Below are 20,864 nucleotides of genomic sequence, written 5' to 3'. Positions count from 1 at the left end.
AACACTACTTTTCCCCGATGGCAACACGAATTAGATGATCTACAAGTCTCCGACTTAAATTTTAATACGAACAATATATTCAGTCTCTTCGCTGTTCCTTTATTTCGCCGAGTAGTAATTTCCGTTTGTTTACGCTAATGCCATCTTTACTATCATTTTTTCAGACATTTGAATTTTAGTACTTTCATTATCTCTAACTTGCTCTGTATAAGTATGGCGCCAACGTTTTTGAATCCTTTACGACCTTCTACTTTGTCATCTACTCTTTGTCTTTTATTTCCGGCACCGGGTGTGGTTAAATCTCTTGGCACAAAGTCTCGTCTTGTGGGACTTGAAAGTATCTCTCTGAAAAAGTCACATCTTCTCCCAGGATTTTTTTATTATAATAGATATACTTCAAACATGGACAAAAATTACATTGGAAAAGAGAAAGGGTGGTCACAAGTTGTAGTTCACTGATAAAGAAAGATGGCTACCATTCAGGACAGTACAAGTTAACTCTTATCTCACTGAGCCTGTCAAGGTGCAACATTCGATATATCAATGACCTTTGATGCTAGGTCACATTTCTCTATTATAGTGCTGCCTTCCAGAGAATAGCTGTAGGTTTTTCTTTTTTTATTTAATAGTGCTATAAATAGACAGCTTGTATTTGTTGTCTCAAAAATGGTATAAAGCCTCCGATGTTTTGAAACAAGTAGATTTGTCACAAGATGAATATTTTGATGGTAATTAAGATAAGATTAAGATAATGACAATCACTTGGATGATGTGGAACCTGTAGACTCTGGGATCTGACTTGTCATGACGGCACTACAAGGACATTCTGCCGCCCACTGAGCTCAAACAGTCACCAGCTACCCAGTGTGGTGTGTGCAACAGGCGTGGACAATACAAAGAAACGTTATATTTACGGCACAAGTGTTTCTGAGCCTGCACTTTGAGAGGTGCCATGCTTCTAATGGAGATGTTTAGTCGTGTTGCTGGTCAAAATAAAGTAATTAACAGTTTCTTTACATTTTGCAGAGTAACTGTTGATAATAAATTAATTGCTTTCTAACACATTTTTATGATTTTGATAGGATTCATTATTCTACCTTTACTGCAGTGTCCTGATAACAAATACATGGTCCACCGGACAGTTTAATGTGGCGTTCCACTTGGCAGCGTTGCTGAAGGCAGTCTAGTCTCATCACTGACTAATCCATCACATTTCAATTTGTTTGTGTCGCCTACTTCACTCTTACTAATTGTTGCTTGGAAATATCATTTTTGTAAAACTGCTGTTAAAACTAATGCAGACTTTTACTGCCCATTCATTTTTATGTTAAGAAAACTGAATACTGAAATATTTAAGGTGCCAATGCTAATATTAATTTTTAGTTGCAACATCTGTGTAAGCCACAGTTTTTAAAGTGGTGAGTTTTTTTTTTTAGTCCAGTTTAAAGAATGAAACCGTGTGTGTTTGTTCTCCATTCATGATTTGGCTACATTTTCAATGCAGTTTTTCATTGTGACCTTTTTCTTGATAATTTTCTGAAATTATTTGCTTTTACTATATAGAAAACGGCCTTGTAAATATTTTTTTTTTTTTAAGTCATGCTTGTCGTTGATAGGATATGACGGAAGAAGATATCAATGCAGAGCTGGCGATTATTCATTCCCAAATGGCCTATGTGATGCATCTACAGGGGAGAACTGAGGATGCTTTGCAGCTCTACAATCAAGTCATTAAATTAAAGTAACTTTTATATTATCTTTCTCTACATTACTTTACAAGCTTTGTGTCACAGAAAGAATATCACTGATTTGTTTGAAATTTAATATCAGTAGTACTAGGGTGTTGTACCGTGTTAGCCATTATGAATGTAGAGAAAAGCCAAGCAAAATGACACCTTTTATTGGCTAACTAAAAAGATTACAATATGCAAGCTTTCGAGGCAATTCAGACCCCTTCTTCAGGCGAGATGTAATCAATTACATTACATCTTTCCTGAAGAAGGGGCCCGAGTTGCCTCGAAAGCTTGCATATTGTAATCTTTTTAGTTAGCCAATAAAAGGTGTCATTTTGCTTGGCTGTTCTCTAAATTTAATATCAGAAACCTTAATGGCTATATAGCACATTTTCAGACAGAACTAAGGATTATTTGTAGTGCATATGTAAGCGTCATAATTTAATACCTAATTTTATTTTCGATATAGTGTGTTTAAATGAGGATCCTGTTTGTGTTTTTTGAAAACTAATTAGCGGTAGCAGTAGTATTCTAAAGCACTGAAGCATAGTATTTGTGACTTAGTTTTTGAATGCAGAATTTGTGCTTTAAAATCATCAAGGAGCAATTTGGATTCAGAACTAAAACTGTTTACTAAATGTTTTCTGGGCATTTTAATATGGCCTTTGGGTTTTAGAGTCATAGCCTAAATTAGAGAAGGTTGGTATGGGCTAGTTATATTCCACACCATCTTTAGATCCATACTTTGGCATCATGCCCCATCCCACAAATTTTCAGCTGACTTGGTATAAATTCTTAGCTTTATATGGAAAACTATGTGAAGAAGGTACCCTAAATTGTGAATTAGATATTCAGGAGTGGCGACAAGGGTGCGCAATGGTAGTGCTGCTGCCATGTAAGTAAGTAGTCCGAGGTTCACGTACCTGATCCTCCCAGTGTGGAGCATGCACATTCTTCCAGTGTTCTGAATGAGTTTCATCTTATAATCTAAAGACATGCAACTTAGGTGGATTGGCAATACTGACATTGGCCCGTGTGTGGGTCTGTGGTATATGAGTGTTCACCATGCGATGGACTTGGTGCCCTATCCAGGGGATTGTTCCTGCCTTGTGCCTAGTGCTTGCTGTGATAGACTCCAAGTCCCCTCGTGACCCTGCTCAGGATTAAGCTGACTTAGACAATGGTATGGTATATTTAGGAGAACTCTGAGTGATTGTAGATAAAGATTTACTGTAGATAGATAGAAAATTGCAAAGAAAAGATTTTTTGGCTAGATATAGAAAAGACTTTATTGATCCTGAGGGGGAAATTGTTATTACAGCAACTCAATTTAAGAAGAAAGGCATCTGTAGCAGTAGAGCGTATTAGTGCTCCCTTGAACCCTCAGGTACCACTCCAAACACCCAGTAAAAGTACAATTATTATTTATTATATAATAATAACGTGCACAAAGCACCCTCCACTCCTCACTATTTGTACAAATCAATAATCCAAATACAATACCAATCCTCCTCTCCTAGACACTTTGCCACCCTACCTCCCAGCTCAGCTCAGTGTCTGGGCTTTCCCAGAGTCCTTTTATACTCCCTGACCCGGAGGTGTTCCAGCCCAACAGTCCATAAGTCCTTATTACTTCCGGGTCAGGGTAACAGTCCTTTTCATCAACCTGGAAGTACGTCATTTCTCCTGTTCACGTGACCAGGACGTACTTCCAGGTTATAGGGCACATAAGAGTCCTTGAGCCTCCCTGCAGCATCCTCTGGTGGGCCCCACGGTGTCCAACAGGGTTGGGAATAAAAACTCCACTGTCCATAATTCCCTGCTGGTCTTTGGGGCACTCCCATGCTACAGGGAGGGCTCCATCTAGCGGCCTGGGGGTGCTGGCCTGGATAAACAGCCAGCCATCTCTCACAATCACAATAGAATATAGTTCAGATTAATACAGTGCTAGAGAGTTGTGTACAAAATATGCTACCAATTATTAAAAACAGCAGAGTATTTTTAAAACAAATTCACTGAATAACCTGAAACCCATTTGTCAAGAACTAACAAAATAAATAAGCCTCTTTTTTAAGCTATTTAGCTTCCAATATTGGGCCTTCACCTTTCTCATTGTGTTTTGCTGTCATATTTGTACTTTGGTATTCCAAATTAATTAAACACGATAAGCTGGAATTTAACAGGGAACTAGCTGAAAAAAGTGTCCTGTTATTAACATCTAATCAAGTCTTCTAAGACCGATTACATTTCAGAATTTGCTTTCCTTCTTCAGGGTCAGGTAGACAATCGGGCATCATTCAAAGACAAGGAATACCTCAACATACCTGGCATTTCAGGCCATTTATATAATTTAACTTCATAATATCACAAATTGATCCATACTTAAAACATCCTGTGACTACTCCAAATAAAGATATTCTTTCCAGTTAACATTATTAATATGAAAAATGTAATCATAATGCAATGGAAACTGCTATAAAATTCCACTATTCATCTCATTAAAGTAATCCAATGCAGTCTAAACACCATTTACAAAAACAGCAAAAGTATATTTAAAACAAATAAATTGAAATACATTTGTCAAGAACCAACTAAACCAACAATATATTTGTTTTGGATATACTGTCTTGTTTTTTGTAATTAAAGTTAATACTGCAGTGTGTTACTTTAATAAGATGGGTAATGGATAGTATGTTAACAAAATAATGTTAATATCCACTATAAAACAAAAATAGGTGTTTAAAATAGAGATTTCCAGATACTCCAGAAAAAAATGTAACACAGTATCAAAAGTGTGTTATGCCATGTTCAGGAGTAAAATAATTTATAAAAAGAATGTGAGGGATATTACTAATTATGTTGTGTGAGTATTACGGATCAGAGAAAACAAAACTTAATCAATTGATATGATGGTCTACTTTATACTTGCCATAAACATTTTTATTTGTTAGTTTATTCTAATAAAATAAAAAGTTCTGCTGTGTAACACTCTACTTTTTTTAATTTCATAAGGCCTGCAGATGTTGGATTGGTTGCTGTCACTGCCAATAATATAATTACCATTAATAAGGTAACTGTTGAGTTTTTCATTTTAATATGGTGTGAAAAGAGGAAATATAAATCAAATGAATCATGGTTAGGCTAAGAGGAGTTGAAGTGTTTGGTGTGCTTTTTTTGCATCCCAGTGAACTGTTAGAATAAGTCACTGTTCTTCTGCCAGGAACATAACTCATCCTTAAACACTCTGCTTCAGCAGCCCCAAAACAAATGGTATACCACAGAAAAAGGGAATTTTGGGGTAACTGAACAACACTGGGAAACGAAAGATAAGCTTCTTAAATAAGTTCATGTTTCCAGTTGATCTATTGATTAACCCAAGGAAAAAAAGACTAGGGTATGAATATGATTATCTTTTGTTCCTTAAAACTTGTACACTTTTTATGAATAGCATTTTGTGTTAATGTGCAGCAGACAGTTTGTAATCTCAGGGTGCCAGTAAACCAAAGAAATTCTCTTTTTTGTCTTTAATACAGGACCAGAACGTATTTGACTCTAAGAAAAAAGTTAAACTGACCAATGCCGAAGGAGTGGAGCACAAACTTGTCAAAAAACAGATTCAAGCTATTGATTTTAACAAAGCTTTACTAGCTTTGTATACTAATCAGGTACAAACTGAACACTTCAGATACCTAACTGATGATAGGTTTATTGATTGATTGATTGATTGTGTGTGTGTGTGTATATATGAGAGAGATAATTAGATAACTGTCAGTGATCATTTTTAAATGACTAGAATGTATATGATGATAAGATAACGGTTGATGTCAGTATGTCGCCAAGTCTTAATGTCATTGATGTGAAGAGGTGCACAGTATGACCAACACAGATGCTAGATCAGGAGTGCCTAACTCCAATCTTGAAGGGCCGCAGAGGCTGCAGGTTTTCCTTCCTGTCACTTTCTTCATCATGGACCAATTTCTGTTGTTACTTGACTTCTATTCCCTTCATTTTACTTGCTGTGTCCTCTGATTGCTCTTTTTTTTTCCTTAAATGGCAATCAAACAAAAATAAGATGTGAAGTGAGGCAAGAGATATCCAGTAAACTGTAAGCTATTTCACTCCAACCAGTTTCTTAATTAGAAAGCAATTCTTGACTGTTATTTAATTCCATGGTTTTCTGATGTTCTCATTCTGCCACAGTAGACATTTCCAAAAACTGTTGATTTTCTTTTTTCTAAGTGAACCATGAAAATGTTTCATGTACCTGGGTAGATCAACATTACTAAGACTTTCAGATTTCTTTATTTTCATATATTTTATGAGGGACACGTGTTAGCTGGTTATAAGTTTGGCTCTTTTTGTGTCTCATTATTGTTTGACTGCTAAGTAAAGGAAAAAAAAAAAATGAGTCTGTGTCATAAATAACAATTTAATTACAAATAAGCCAAAAGAAGTTAATTAGCAGCAGAAACTGGTCACTAATTATGAAAATGGTTAGCAAAGGCCCTTAACCTGAAATTACTCCGTCCTGGGTATGACGTTAATCTGCATCCAGCCCTGTAGGTAGGACCTCCAACCTGCAGGGAAAAACCTGGGGGTTGGTGGCAGAACTGGAACTCCAACCACAATTTAAAAAAAAAAAAAAAAATCAGAACTAGTGTTGTGCTGAGGTGTCACCAGTTGCATGGCTGCACTCGGGTTCTGACCTGGGGTCCTGAGTTGGTTTGTCATGTGGTAGGTGTGGCAATGCGCTGTATCAGTTTTCAACAAATGCATTAAAATTCTTTATTTACTTGTGCACACATTATAAGACTATCAAAAGTTCCAGGAAGGTCTCCACATGGAAGAACACAATATAAAGAATAAGCTGAGTATTTAACTTTTGTGAGAAGTGTCCTGTTCATTTATGTATATTGAGAGTTAGGCCTGTATTTATACTTGTAGTCGCAAGCCAGAATTCCACTGACTTTCTCTCTTGCATATTCTGTTAATACTGTATATTTATGAACCAGAGTAGTTCACAGGAAATTCCTTGACCCAGTAAACCACGTGAAACTACACCACTGTGTATCCACATCAACACTGGTGTTGGTTTTGGCTAAGTGGGAGCAACGTTGCTTTCCTTCACAGATATAGACTTCAAAAATGATGGAGATGAGATATACAAATTCGCAAAACTTCAATAAACCAAAAGATGTTTCAGAGGCCACATGCTGAGCAGTTGAGCTGCACGTCCTATGCTCTACAACTGCAGTTTTATGTGTTGAATCTGTATACAGAGAAAGACAATGTCAATATTTAAGTAAATGTCATGTAAAAGGGTTCATACACACTGGGCACTGTTTGTGTCTTTCTGACTGGACTGTGAACCTACAGCAGTGCATTTTTGTAATGTATTGTTAAAATAAATTTCAGTTCAACCAAACATTCAGGCCTTCCAAGCTGAAACCCTGGCCTGCCAATTCAGAAAATATTATATGTTGTTGACCATGAGGAATGTGGAATTCCTAACTGACATGCTGTCTGAGCCAATTCCATTTTCCACTTGTGAAGTTTAACATTTAACCTGAATTGGCCTGTCTGTTGTGTGTTTTGTGATGGGTAGGAACTAGTTATTCTCCACAGGTGGCCTAACTACCTGTATTAGTGCCTACCAAGACGGATGATTTTGGAATGTACATAGCATAGTTATAGTGTTAGTATTTATTCCATTGTGTGCATCACTGATTCCTTAGTCTTTCATTTGCTTTTACCATTTAAGGTATTTTTTAAATTCCCAGTGATACAGAATTAATTACATTAAAGAAGAAAAAGGTTTGTGTTTTGCTCATCTTTAGCAAATTAGTAATTATGTTGGCAATCAAGCCTGAAATATAATAAGGCATTGCTTTAGTTCTATTTATTTGGAGCCATTAGTATAGTAAAGCAAAACACTTGGCAAATGTTGGAAGGAGTAAGGGCATCACACTAAAAAGACCTACAAACAAGAAAAAACTGTTTTTAGAAGGATGTGTGGTGTCTAGTGTTAAAAAATATCTGTTTTATATTATAAGTGCTATCTTCTTCTTCCTCCTATTCATCTTTTACCACTTCTGTGTGGGGTCATTGTGCTTGATCGACCTTCCCAGCTTGGTCCTGCACCTCCTCCCCAGTCAATCTCTTTTCCTTTAGATTTTGATTACTTTCTCTATCCTCCCTCGCTTTCTGTTCTCCTGTACTTCCATCTCCATCACTCTTTTGCCCACATAATCAGTCTTCCCTCATCACATGTCCATACCACTGTACTTTCTTAGATATCTCTCCCACTTTTGATATACGTTCAGTGGTCTCATTTTCATTCTTTCCTTTTTTTGTAACTCCATACACCCATCTCAGCTTTCTCATTTATGCCACATCTAACTTCTTTTTCCTTTACTGCCCATGTCTTGACTCCATACATCATTGCTGGTCTTACCACTGTCTTAAAAACCTGACCTTTAACCTTCATCTTAATTCTTCTGAGTAAAATAATGAGGGACTGGTAAATTAGGCAGGTTATGAAAAGTGAAAATGTATGTCCTATTCTTAGTTAGCATACTTTTGTAGAGTTATGCATGTTTTAAAAGCTATTTCCTCCTCCTCTCCATTTTACTTTTTTAATGCTTTGTCCATATATATTAATTTAATTGAATGGAAACTAAATGTATATTTGATACTTAATAAATATTTACTATTTCTAAATAAGCATGGAGCTAGGCTGTAATTTCTGTAAAGTTACTACCACTGACTCGGCGTGCCTTCACAATAGAACTTTTGACCTGGACCCATGTCTGTTTCACTTTAAGGTCCAGTTTGTTTGGTTGATATGTAATCTGTTCACCAAAATCAAGTGCAGACCAAGAAATTGCCAAAAACATGTGTCTGGAGTATGGCTCAAGTGTACCCCAGTATGGTTAGTTGCTGGAATAAAAGCAAGCAGTCAAATATGAAGAAATGAACCAGTGCTAGTTATGTTATAGCTGTGCTATTACTTACATATGTTTTGGCAATCAAGTCAGTTTTCCCAAGCAGCCAGTGCACACCTCATTATTGCCTGTCACCTTAAAAACTACCTTGATGACTCGCATCCTGTTTCTAACACACATGAATGTATGCATGGAAGATAGTCATGTGTTATTCGGTACTCACTGACATTTTGGACACCAAATAACCAAAAACATTACTATAAAAGCACAGTGAACATTGTGGAGCCAAGCAGGTTAACCAAGTGTAAGTGTCCTCTCTTAGAAAACTAGACTGACACACCTTACCAGTCCTCGCACAAATATGGAAATAACTGTTCTTTATTGTTCTTGCAGGAGTGACGATGGGTGACAACTACTATGAAGCAATATAGCCTTTAGTTTGTTTTAAATGATTAGCTTCACAAAAGGAGTTTTTATATTGCATCTTGCCTTAATAGCCTATTAATTACAGCTGTAAACAATATAGAATTATGATTCTTGTAGTTTTGTGTATTACTAGATTTGTTTCCAAAAGTTCCATCTTGACAAATATGCCTGTTTGTCTATCTATAGTGCCTTTTCATATCTGTCTGTCTACAGTTGTACATATTTTTAATGTGATATGTGACAGTGATGTTTCTGTGGTATGAAATTATTTGAATAGACTGTCGTTACCTTCTGTATATGTACAGTGCATCTGGAAAGTATTCACAGTGCATCACTTTTTCCACATTTTGTTATGTTACAGCCTTATTCCAAAATGGATTAAATTCATTTTTTTCCTCAGAATTCTACACACAACACCCCATAATGACAACATGAAAAAAGTTTACTTGAGATTTTTGCAAATTTATTAAAAATAAAAAAACTGACAAATCACATGTACATAAGTATTCACAGCCTTTGCTCAATACTTTGTCGATGCACCTTTGGCAGCAAGTACAGCCTCAAGTCTTTTTGAATATGATGCCACAAGCTTGGCACACCAATCCTTGGCCAGTTTCGCCCATTCCTCTTTGCAGCACCTCTCAAGCTCCATCAAGTTGGATGGGAAGTGTCGGTGCACAGCCATTTTAAGATCTCTCCAGAGATGTTCAATCGGATTCAAGTCTGGGCCACTCAAGGACATTCACAGAGTTGTCCTGAAGCTACTCCTTTAATATCTTGACTGTGTGCTTAGGGTCGCTGTCCAGCTGAAAGAATAACCGTCGCCCCAGTCTGAGGTCAAGAGCGCTCTGGAGCAGGTTTTCATCCAGGATGTCTCTGTACATTGCTGCAGTCATCTTTCCCTTTATCCTGACTAGTCTCCCAGTTCCTGCCGCTGGAAAACATCCCCACAGCATGATGCTGCCACCACCATGCTTCACTGTAGGGATGGTATTGGCCTGGTGATGAGTGGTGCCTGGTTTCCTCCAAATGTGACACCTGGCATTCACACCAAAGAGTTCAATCTTTGTCTCATCAGACCACAGAATTTTGTTTCTCATGGTCTGAGAGTCCTCGGGTGCCTTTTGGCAAACTCCAGGCGGGCTGCCATGTGCCTTTTACTAAGGAGTGGCTTCCGTCTGGCCACTCTACCATATAGGCCTGATTGGTGGATTGCTGTAGAGATGCTTGTCCTTCTGGAAGATTCTCCTCTCTCCACAGAGGACCTCTGGAGCTCTGACAGAGTGACCATTGGGTTCTTGGTCACCTCCCTGACTAAGGCCCTTCTCTCCCGATCGCTCAGTTTAGATGGCTGGCCCGCTCTAGGAAGAGTCCTGGTGGTTTCGAACTTCTTTCACTTACAGATGATGGAGGCCACTGTGCTCATTGGGACCTTCAAAGCAGCATAAATTTTTCTGTAACCTTCCCCAGATTTGTGCCTGGAGACAATCCTGTCTTGGAGGTCTACAGACAATTCCTTTGACTTCATGCTTGGTTTGTGCTCTGACATGAACTGTCAACTGTGGGAACTTATATAGATCGGTGTGTGCCTTTCCAAATCCTGTCCAACCAACTGAATTTACCACAGGTGGACTCCGATGAAGCTGCAGAAACATCTCAAGGATGATCAGGGGAAACAGGATGCACCTGAGCTCAATTTTGAGCTTCATGGCAAAGGCTATGAATACTTATGTACATGGGATTTCTCAGTTTTTTTATTTTTAATAAATTTGCAAAAATCTCAAGTAACCTTTTTTCATGTTGTCATTATGGGGTGTTGTGTGTAGAATTCTAAGGAAAAAAATGAATTTAATCCATTTTGGAATAAGGCTGTAACATAACAAAATGTGGAAAAAGTGATGCCCTGTGAATACTTTCCGGATGTACTGTAAGTGATCCTTGATGCACATAATACATATTAAATGCTGTAAATAATTCCCGTTGCAGGCAGAGCAGTGTCGTAAATTAGCTTCAAGTTTACAGGCCCAGAATCCAGGACACCCTCGACCTGTGCTAATCCAAGTGGCACAGTTCTGCAAGGAAAAGCAACATTCAAAAGCTTTGGAACTGCTTCAGGTAAATTTTGTAACAGAAATACGTTAAATTCTTTAAAATATTCCCAGCATCCTACAGTTGTCACAAGCGATATCTAATAAAAATGCATGATGATGCACCATCAGAATATCAGAAATTATGCCAGTCTAGACACTGACGATTTTTTTGTCGTCCTTCTGCTTGCATCATTAAAGGAACAGAAGCAATTGTGCAGTACTAGAGAGCAAGAGATTGCCTTATAGGTTTATACCATTTGCATTTTGTCTGGCAAAGGTCCATCAGGTTTTTATCATTATTATTTATTTATGTATATGCTTATTTGTAGTTTAGGGCAGTGTTTCTTAATCTTTTTGGTGTTGCTGGCCCACTCTTTGATATGCAAGTAAGTATCTTTGTGACAAAGGGAGGGTGCTCGAGCTTGCTCATCTAAAAGCTTACTGCTTGCTGAATTGATGAAGATTGTCAGATTGGATGGGAGTGTGTGTTGGGTCTCCTTTGGTGAATCGAGTATTAATAGTTACCCATTTGGTTAAACGAGCATGAATGTCAGAAAGGCCTTTTGGCAATATGGGAGGGAGGTTTTGGGGGATTGGTTGAATGAGGCTATTCATCTGTGTTATTTATGAATATCAAAGATTCACAGGTCTTATAATGAAGTATGCAGTATCAAGCGACAAATGTTTCACTTAAGCCACTTTAGACTGTTTCAAAGTGGAGTTATCTTAGTTGGTCAGATCATATACAGTAAATGAGTAACAATTTTACTGATGCCTTGTATGTGTATTATCACCAAAAAAAGCCTTTGTCAAGATCTTGCTACATAAGAGTAAATGTGTAATACATGCATTTTTACAGTACCTAAATTTTTTTAAGATTTTTTTTTCACTCTTTTATGTAGTATTGCATTTCCATAAACAAAACCAAATATACCTAAAGTTTGGTTAAATGATGACAGTTAATCATTTCATTTTCATTTTATTAATTAGTGTCTGGATGGAGACATGTTATTGCCAACATATCTAAAAAAAAAAATGTATTTCAGTTAGCCTTTTCAATATTTTAATTATCCACTGTCCATTTATAGCACCTTAATTATAAGACTTGTGTATTTGTTGGATGCAAAATTTCTCCCTTTTGATTCCATTTGTCTTTTTCTAGAGTTTCTCTCAGAAACACCCTGAACGGGCAGCTGAAATAAAACTAACAATGGCACAGTTGTACCTGGTTCAAGGTAAGTCGTCTTGTGCCTGATTATCCAAGCAGACATACTGCTGGGAGCAAAGCAAAGAGTCCCTGGGTTAATTTACCAAGGCATTTAAAGATTTTCTTTTAAATTATTTTCCTCAAGAATTACCTACTGTATATACTCGCGTTTAAGTGCTCCCGTGGATAAGTCGTGTTTGATTTTACAATATAATTTCCGGTACTTTATAATGTCAGTCATATAAGTCGAATGCGGAAAACTCATGCTATTGGTCCAAGAGATTATGATATGCTAGCACCCACCTGAGAGAGTAACCACGGGGCACACAGCCTTTATTTTCTATGTATGGTGCCCATGTGACCACACGGTAATACCCGAACTATTCCAAAGCGACATTTTCACTGATTTGTGTATCTCGCACCCTCACACAGCTTTATCGTAAGAGCATCCCTTATCTATGATGGAGCATTTGATCCGAAGAAAATATGAAGCCAATTTTAAATTAAAAGTCGTTGAAGTGGCGAAAGAAATTGGTAACTGCGCTGCTGCAACAAAATTCAATGTGTCTAAGAAGCTGATGTGAGATTGGAGGAGGCAAGAAGATGTTAAAAAAAAAAAAAAAATTGTATTTTTGAACAGGCTTATAAGTCGCAGTCTGATTTTTATGATCGATTTTTGGGGTTTCAAGACCTGACTTATACTTGAATATATACGGTATTTGTTTTCCTTTTGAGCATTGTTGGTGGTTGAAGGTGAAACCATTCTGACATGATTTGTCTGTCTTTTTGCACTTCCAATTTCAAGAAGTATGTGTAGACTTTTGATACCCACTGTAAATGCAAATATTTTGAGATTAAAATGAATTACCGTATTTTTCGCTCCTGACCATTAGACGCACCTAGGTTTAGAGAAGGAAAACAAGAAAAAAAATATTCTGAACCAAATGGTGTACTAATATATTTAATAAATCATAGCAGAATAATATTTCAACCATGTAAAGTCAACAGCAGTATTAAGAACCATCATCACTGTCTTAACAAATGAGGAGAGACTTCAAGGTTCAAGCACTCTTCTAGTTTTCTGGAAACCCCAGGAACTCCTCATCGCTAGTGATCAGAATTTATGAAGCTCAGTTCCTCACAATCACTTTGCAGGAGCACATACCTATCATCACACGGCATAACCTGTCCAAAGCCACCAGGGGACAAAGCATGTTTGGACCAATGCTCCCTGAAGTTATATCGCCAGTCCAGCCCCATCTCTATTTGTAACGCCACAAAGCCCTTCATCTCGTCTTTTGTTGTGGGTTTCCACTTTGAGAAACGAGAATGCGGTGCAAGTGCAGCCCGCGATTAAAAAAATTGCTCTGCATACCTGTTTGTCTTGTCTGACAGTAGCTGAAAGGCAGCTTCAGGAAAGAACAGCCTGAGGTAGTCCAGCGGCTGGTAATCTGTCGAGTCCAACAGCAAGCCTTGCTGTCTTGTTTTGTCCGGTATCCAGTTTGGCTCCCACGGATCAATGTGTGGGTATTCCTCCTACATGAACCTTGCCGTAGGTGCATCGGCTGCGCGAATGCGCTCAGCTGGGGCGGCATCGGATGGTGTCCGATCAGCTCATGCCAGTTCCTCACTCTCTTGCTTGATCTCCTGATCACTCTCAACCAAGTCAGATTCTGAAAAATCACAGTCCGACTCAGCGATAATGCTTAAAACATCGTCTGCTGAGTAGTTTGTTTTCTGCACTCGCTTCACTCCCTCGTGAGATGTCAGTGCCATCTTGCCTTTGTTTACATTTGTTTACATTTCATAACTCTCGCACACGCAATGATTAGATGCTGAGTCAATGAGTCTAACATTCCTCCAAGCAGAGAGGGAATGCCTGTAACGTAACGGTGAGTGTTGTTGCCATTAACGGCTGATAGTCGCCCTCCACCCATGGATGTCAACTTTTGTCAGGAAATACACATCACGGTGTGTGATGCAATATTCGCTCCATTAGACGCACAGACTTTTCCACCATTCTTTTGGGGGGAAAAAAGTGTCTTATGGAGCGAAAAATATAGTAGCTAAGTAGGGCTGTTTTTGAGATGTGAAAATCATACACTTGATGTTTAGAACAATGCAGTTTGAGTTTTTTTTTTTTTTTTTTTTTATATATACTGAAAACTGGAGATCTCTTGGTAATTTGTTAAAATATGCAAGAACCTTTAGAAGCTTTACTTTATTAAAATGTTACAGTGATTACCATCCTGGGTAGTTTAAGCATATTGGTATATAGCACAACTGTTTCTATTTTTTTTTAATACAGTTGGAGCACATGCAGGTTCAGTGACTTTCTGATGGTCACCCAGTGAGACAGATTTTGAAGCTAAACTAAACCAGTAGAGTTGTGGTTTGCAGCTCATTTACTTAGATACTACCCAACACTGCCTTATACTTAGGTTTATATGGTTTACTTGACTTGCATGTTCTTGTTTGCATTGTAAGCACATATTAAGAAATTAAGTTTTCATTTGTTATTTGATTTATATTTGTGATGAATCCTGTGTCAAGAATACTGTACCTAATAACTTATGTACCTGTATGATATAACTTAAAGCTTTTGTTGAACTTAAACCTATAATCCTTGAGCCATGTTCTTGTAACTTTGTAGTTAAATTACCTACCAGTATTAAATATTCATCCTTACATATTTGGTTATGGTCTCCACTCCTGCTTACTTGCTCTTCAATGGATGTTTGAAATAGAAACTGTTTTAATCAGATTGAATGCTTTTTTTTTGTATTTAGGTCATGTTACTAAAGCTTGTGACATTTTAAAATCAATTGAAGATTACAAACATAAAGCAGGGATGGTAAGCATGTCTTTTAACTATAAATTTTTAATAGAAAAAAAAATTGTGCTGATGTACCAGTAAGAACAAATCTACCAAATATGACCCTTTTTATTCATATTTTAGTGTAAATGTTTATTCCAATAAATAACCCATGATCAAATTGTCTCTATTCCCTCACTTTGAGGTCAAGAAATTATCTGATTGGGCACAAAGCAAGAACAGCAGTCATTGATTTTTGGTGTCATTCTAGCTTGGGGCACCCACAACAACAAGAACATTTAATTCTATAGCACGTTTTCATACAAAAGGATTTAGCTCCAAGTGCTTTACAAGATGTCAAAAGAAAGTTACAAGAAAAGAAAAAAAAGATTAGATATGAATAATAATAAGTAACAAAAAAAATCCATATGATGTTATAAAGCACTGATATATAATTAGTAGAAGTGTAGCATCCTTATATACAATACTAGGGGGCTCCGCCCCCTGCTCGCTTCGCTCGCCAACCCCTGGTGTTGGGAATGACAAAGAGCGCGATGTATGAATGAGATATAGAATAGTGTGACGGTGTAGATGATGCAAATAGAAAGCAAACAATAAAGTGTGTGGCACAGTGTAAAGGTTTATTTGAAAATTTCTTTGTACACGCCGTTTAAGTGTAAAAGGTAATTTCAGGTCAGAACTTGTAAGGTCAATGAAGATGGTTATTGTTGTGATCAGAGTCAAGTTTGTCAGAGCTTAGAAAGAGTTGTGTCTCTCCAGGAAGTAATGGAATGACTTGGGTATTTATGTTTTGCACATTAATATTTTTTGGACCTAATATAGTGCGTTGTGTTAAGGGGCATTTGGTCTAATGAGATTGCTGTTCCAAATCTCTCTGTAACTAAGTTGTCGCAGATAAAGGCTTGAGGAATTGTAATAATATGTGGCTGAAGTCCATCTGTATTGGTGAGTGTACCATCTCTCAGTTGTAATAAGCAATTGTTATGATTTGGTTCTGGACATCGTATCTTTTTTACTAACTGTATCTTTTGAAAGCAATGCCAATTGTCTGCGTATTTTAAGGTGCACTGAACAATAGCTGAGTGCAAGGCATCTGGAAGAATAGCTAAGCACTGTCTAAAATCTCCTCCTCATAAAAGTACCTTTCATCCAAATCGAATATTATTATTCATAAACGTTTGTAGAAGTTTATGAATGGTGTTGAGTAAGTGACTTCATGCCATTGTACATTCATCAATAATTAACATTTTTTCAAGACGGATGTCACGTGCAGTGCCACCGTTAATGTTCATAGTGGATACCGATTTGTAGGATCTAATGCAGTTGATAAAGATTTCACTTTCAGGTACATCGAAGCTTTTGTAGATATTCAGTATATGAATGTAAAGAAGGCAGTCTAATTTGACCCTTTTGACAACAACGTGTAAATGTATTACTTGTATTGCCAGTTGTTTCTTCAGGGAAGTGAACTGAATGACAATGATTGCAAATGACATTCATTAATCCGAATGAATTTTCCTGGTGTATATTTTGCTTGTGCCGTTTGAGAGGCGCGTTGTTGCATGTGTAGTATTTGAGACGTGTTGTTTTGGTTGCCTTGCTGTTGTGCGCGAGCCTCTTTTTTTTTTTTTTTTTTTTTTTTTGGGTCTAGTTTCGTGTGCAATGTGTTTCGTGCTTTGCCTGCATTTGACTACTTTTTTATGTGCCTTTTCCTTTTTTCGGTGCTCCTTGCGCGTCATTTCTCCTTTTTTGTCTTTTTTCTGTGCTCACTCCTTTTTTCTGTGGTCTTGTCCGTCTGTCGCGGCCCCTCATCTGCCTCTCGCGGCCTCTTTTGTCCCCCTCTCGCGGCTCCTCATCCGCCTCTCGCGGACTCTTTTTGCGCCTGCGCAGTACGTCCTTTTGCAGCTACGGCCCATGGCCGGATGTGCCTGCGTCCATCATCCGGTTTAGCATTCTCGGTTAGTAATATGGATTTCATATTGCAAGTCTCTAAAGATGAGTCTGGTGATAAGGTCAGAAGGACAAGGAAAAAGAAAACAAAACTCCATTAAGCTGGATTAAAAAAAAAAAAAAACAGAATCTGCAGGGGCTCCAAAAGACCACCTAGACCCCACTGGGCATTCTACCTAACAAAATTGTGTCCAAATCATTTCCGACTGTTTCCAGGTTTTGTGCCAGTAGATTCAATGCAGTTAGTCTGGATCAATGTGTTGTATTACATTTTTAAAGCTTTTTAATTAAATTTATTTAATATTATTTTTAGGTACTCTGTTTTATAGCTCTTTTTACCTTTATTATGTCAGAATGGTATATAAATGTAATATAATTAAAATAAAAATTGTGTTGTAAAGTTAGTATTATACATTTGTCCAAATCTTGTTGTGAGTCTGACTGTGTCAAACTAGACACACAGAGCTACATAAATACTTATTGTTACAGGAACATTTTAAGTATTGTCTGAAGCCATGTTTTTTTTTTTTTTATTATTAATTTTTTTCTTTCACTCCTAGAATGGAGGCGTAAAGTGCTTTTTTTTTTTTTTTCTCCCAAGGTTTCCGCTTTAGTGACCATGTATAGTCACGAAGAAGATATTGACAGTGCGATTGATGTGTTCAGTCAAGCAATTCAATATTTCCAAGAAAGCCAGGTATGTTAATTTCTTAGTAAAATATTGATGAATTCGCTAGTGCTGTTTTCTATGTGCCACACTTTTCTTTGCCCTTTAATAATACATTTTCATGTTTGAGTGTAGTTTTGGTCAGGAGCCAGCAAGAGGTGGTCTGGGCACATGATAAGAATTTACCCAACCACCTCTGATAGAAGTAGTACCAGGCACAGCCTATTGACATGCTTGGATAATTGTTTCTCTTGACTGTCTTTGGGTGTGCTTGTGAATTTCCCATGACATAAAGGAGATTGTTGCTGGGGATGGGATAACCTAATCAGAGATTGTTGCTGGGGATGGGATAACCTAATCAGTAAAGTAAGGTTTATGTCCACTTCATTGCACTGATCTTGTTGCCAAAATTAGCGGTCAGTTGATGAGTTACTGAATTGACTGTTTTTCTGCCCAGGGTTTCACATTATTGTTTGTTTTCTTTAACTTTCACAACAGCCCAACTCACAAGCTCATTTGTTTCTTGTAAGAGAAGCTGCAAATTACAAGCTTAAGTATGGACGGAAAAAGGAAGCAATAAGTGACTTGGAGCAGCTTTGGAAGTATGTAAATAGTTATTGATATTTTATTGTCAGTATACGTGTAGGAGGCAAATTAAAATTTTTAAATCTTGATGTTTATTTAAGCACCATGTGACACCATGCCATGTTAATATGTTTGAAAAAATATATATATATATAATATATAATGTTTCACTTTAGTATCCTAGTATTGGTATATCCTGCATGGGTTGAAATGTTTGAATGCTATAAATAGCTTTAATTGAATACTTTGTTTTGTTCAAGGATTACATGTATTATTTAATTACGGTTTTGTCCTCAATGGTAGAATTCCATGATGTCTTAGTGTTTGTTGTGAACTGGCCTAATTTTATGTATTATTTTTGTTAGGCAGAATCCAAAGGACACACACACTCTGGCACAGCTGATTTCTGCATACTCTCTGGTAGATCAGGAAAAGGCAAAATCGTATCCTTTACTTACTATTGCTGAATTTCTGCTCAAGCATGCTTTAACATTTTGAATAATAACAACCATTTTTGAGGTTATGCTTCATCGGGGCCTTTCTATGTGCTAGTTGTTTCAGTTAAATGCTTGCCCAATAAATGTTTTATTACTAAATGACACTTATTTCCTGTATGTAAAATCCCAAATCCTCCCCTGAATTTTAAAGACGCCTGTTATTTTTGGGAAATATATTTTAAATATCAGATATTCAAATCTTATTGTTTATCAAAAACAACTTATAAAAACAACATCCTAGTTTGAAAATCTGTTGAATCTACTGTAACCACCAGAATGACAGGAAGAAGCAGAGCAATGACATCTGCTGCCCACAAGCAAATTACACAAGTACATGTACAAAAGTACATTATTACTTTTAGAGGAACTAAAAGAAATACCTATTTAGAACATATAAGAACTTTCAAACACTCCTTACCTTTAACTAGGTTATTAGTAGCATTTTATTTTAGGACTATATGTTTTACTTATATATCGTAAATCTGATTTACAATATATAATTTCTATTATATTGCAAAGCATAGAAAACTTCAGTATTATTGCATCTTGACTGATTTATTGTTATACTAATGCATTTTTTTGTCCATAGCAAATCCTACCCTTAGCTTTCAAGGTGGTAAAGTCTTCTGTTTCCAAAAGCAGATGGACAACGAAGAGAAGAGCAAAGTTTAACACCAACAGTACTCTTTCATAGTCATTTATTTATATGACCAGGGGGCTCTGCCCCCAGCTCGCTTCAATCGCCAATCCCTGGGTTGGCGCTACGTTCTAGCCACTTCGCAGCTATGCCTCTTGCCTATGGGGTAGCAGATGTACAATTTAAACAGATTGTTATTTTCATGGGATTGTTACATATGCATAATAGAACTATTTTACATTACAGTGAGTAATTAATCATAGTAAAAAAATAGTAACGTAATAAATTGAAAGAAAATTATGTTTCATGTTACGTTAGAGGTATTGGTTGTATTCTACGTTTTCGTTCTGTTCGGCTTTGAAATTAACATGCAAATACTTTTTAAACTTTTACTTAAAACTTCAGTACAAACAATATTTGGAATTAATTTTTTGTCAGTATCGCATTGAATTTTGATTCCGTGTTTGGACTTGCCTTGTGACAACACAACATATAACTGCCCGTAAGTGAATATCGTTTTTTTTTTTTTTTCTCTCTAATAAATAAACTAGCTTTTTCAAATGTTTGTCCCTGTGTTTTGCTAATTGTCACAACAAAAGCTATTCTAACGGGAAACTGTAAGCGTTTTAATACGAATGGCATATCAAGATTTCCTTTGGTGTCTAAGGTGTTCTGCGGAAGATGTACTACGTTACCTTTCTTGTTGGCTGTTAAAATTTTACATGTCAGAATTGTTCGACCAATTTTGAATACAACTAATCTTGTCCTATTGCATAGCCTATCACTCATACATAAATTGCACAATAACATTACAATACATCCTTCTTTCAACAGTAATTCGGCCGGTGGAAGACCAGACGGTGTTAATGGTTGTAGATATTCTTTGATATTGTAAGTTGCTGTTTTCATCTTCCACACCATAGTCTATTGGTACGCATTTAACCAATTTGCCGTGTAACCGATCGACAATTTCCGCCTTAATTCGTTTGACTTCTTCAGTTCTTGGTGCTAGGATTGCCTATGTACTCATTTCTTCTGTTGATAACCCTTCGGGATGAAATTATTCAATAAGATTTGGACATAAGTCTTCTTTTATTGGGAACTTAAAGTGAGGAAAACGTAAAAATTTATAAGAGCTGAGAGCTCAGGAACTGTGTCTGACAAAAGCATTCACACGAATGAGTGGTTAGAGGACCGTGGGTGTGGACTGTTAACCGGAACTAGTTGAGAGGAGGGCAGAACCCCCTCTACCAACTTGAAAAAAATCTCTTGACAATATACTCGTCTCGTCT

The 20,864-nt window shown here is 37.0% G+C and overlaps 1 protein-coding gene across 1 annotated transcript in view; it reads left to right on the top strand.

The window, feature by feature from the left end:
• The window catches only part of srp72 (signal recognition particle 72), a 43,182-nt gene that overhangs the window by 14,417 nt on the left and 7,901 nt on the right, over positions 1–20,864 (top strand). Inside the window, exons 7-15 of the mRNA XM_028805843.2 lie at positions 1,617–1,741; positions 4,746–4,803; positions 5,267–5,398; positions 11,090–11,218; positions 12,356–12,428; positions 15,190–15,254; positions 17,788–17,883; positions 18,352–18,455; positions 18,804–18,881. Of these exons, the coding sequence (XP_028661676.1) occupies positions 1,617–1,741; positions 4,746–4,803; positions 5,267–5,398; positions 11,090–11,218; positions 12,356–12,428; positions 15,190–15,254; positions 17,788–17,883; positions 18,352–18,455; positions 18,804–18,881 (860 nt within the window). The remainder of the gene's footprint in view (positions 1–1,616; positions 1,742–4,745; positions 4,804–5,266; positions 5,399–11,089; positions 11,219–12,355; positions 12,429–15,189; positions 15,255–17,787; positions 17,884–18,351; positions 18,456–18,803; positions 18,882–20,864) is intronic.

This window comes from Erpetoichthys calabaricus, chromosome 7 (assembly GCF_900747795.2).
Source record: "Erpetoichthys calabaricus chromosome 7, fErpCal1.3, whole genome shotgun sequence".
NCBI lineage: Eukaryota > Metazoa > Chordata > Cladistia > Polypteriformes > Polypteridae > Erpetoichthys > Erpetoichthys calabaricus.
The sequence above is the reverse complement of the archived record's forward strand: the minus strand, read 5'-3'. Positions and strand labels throughout refer to the sequence as shown.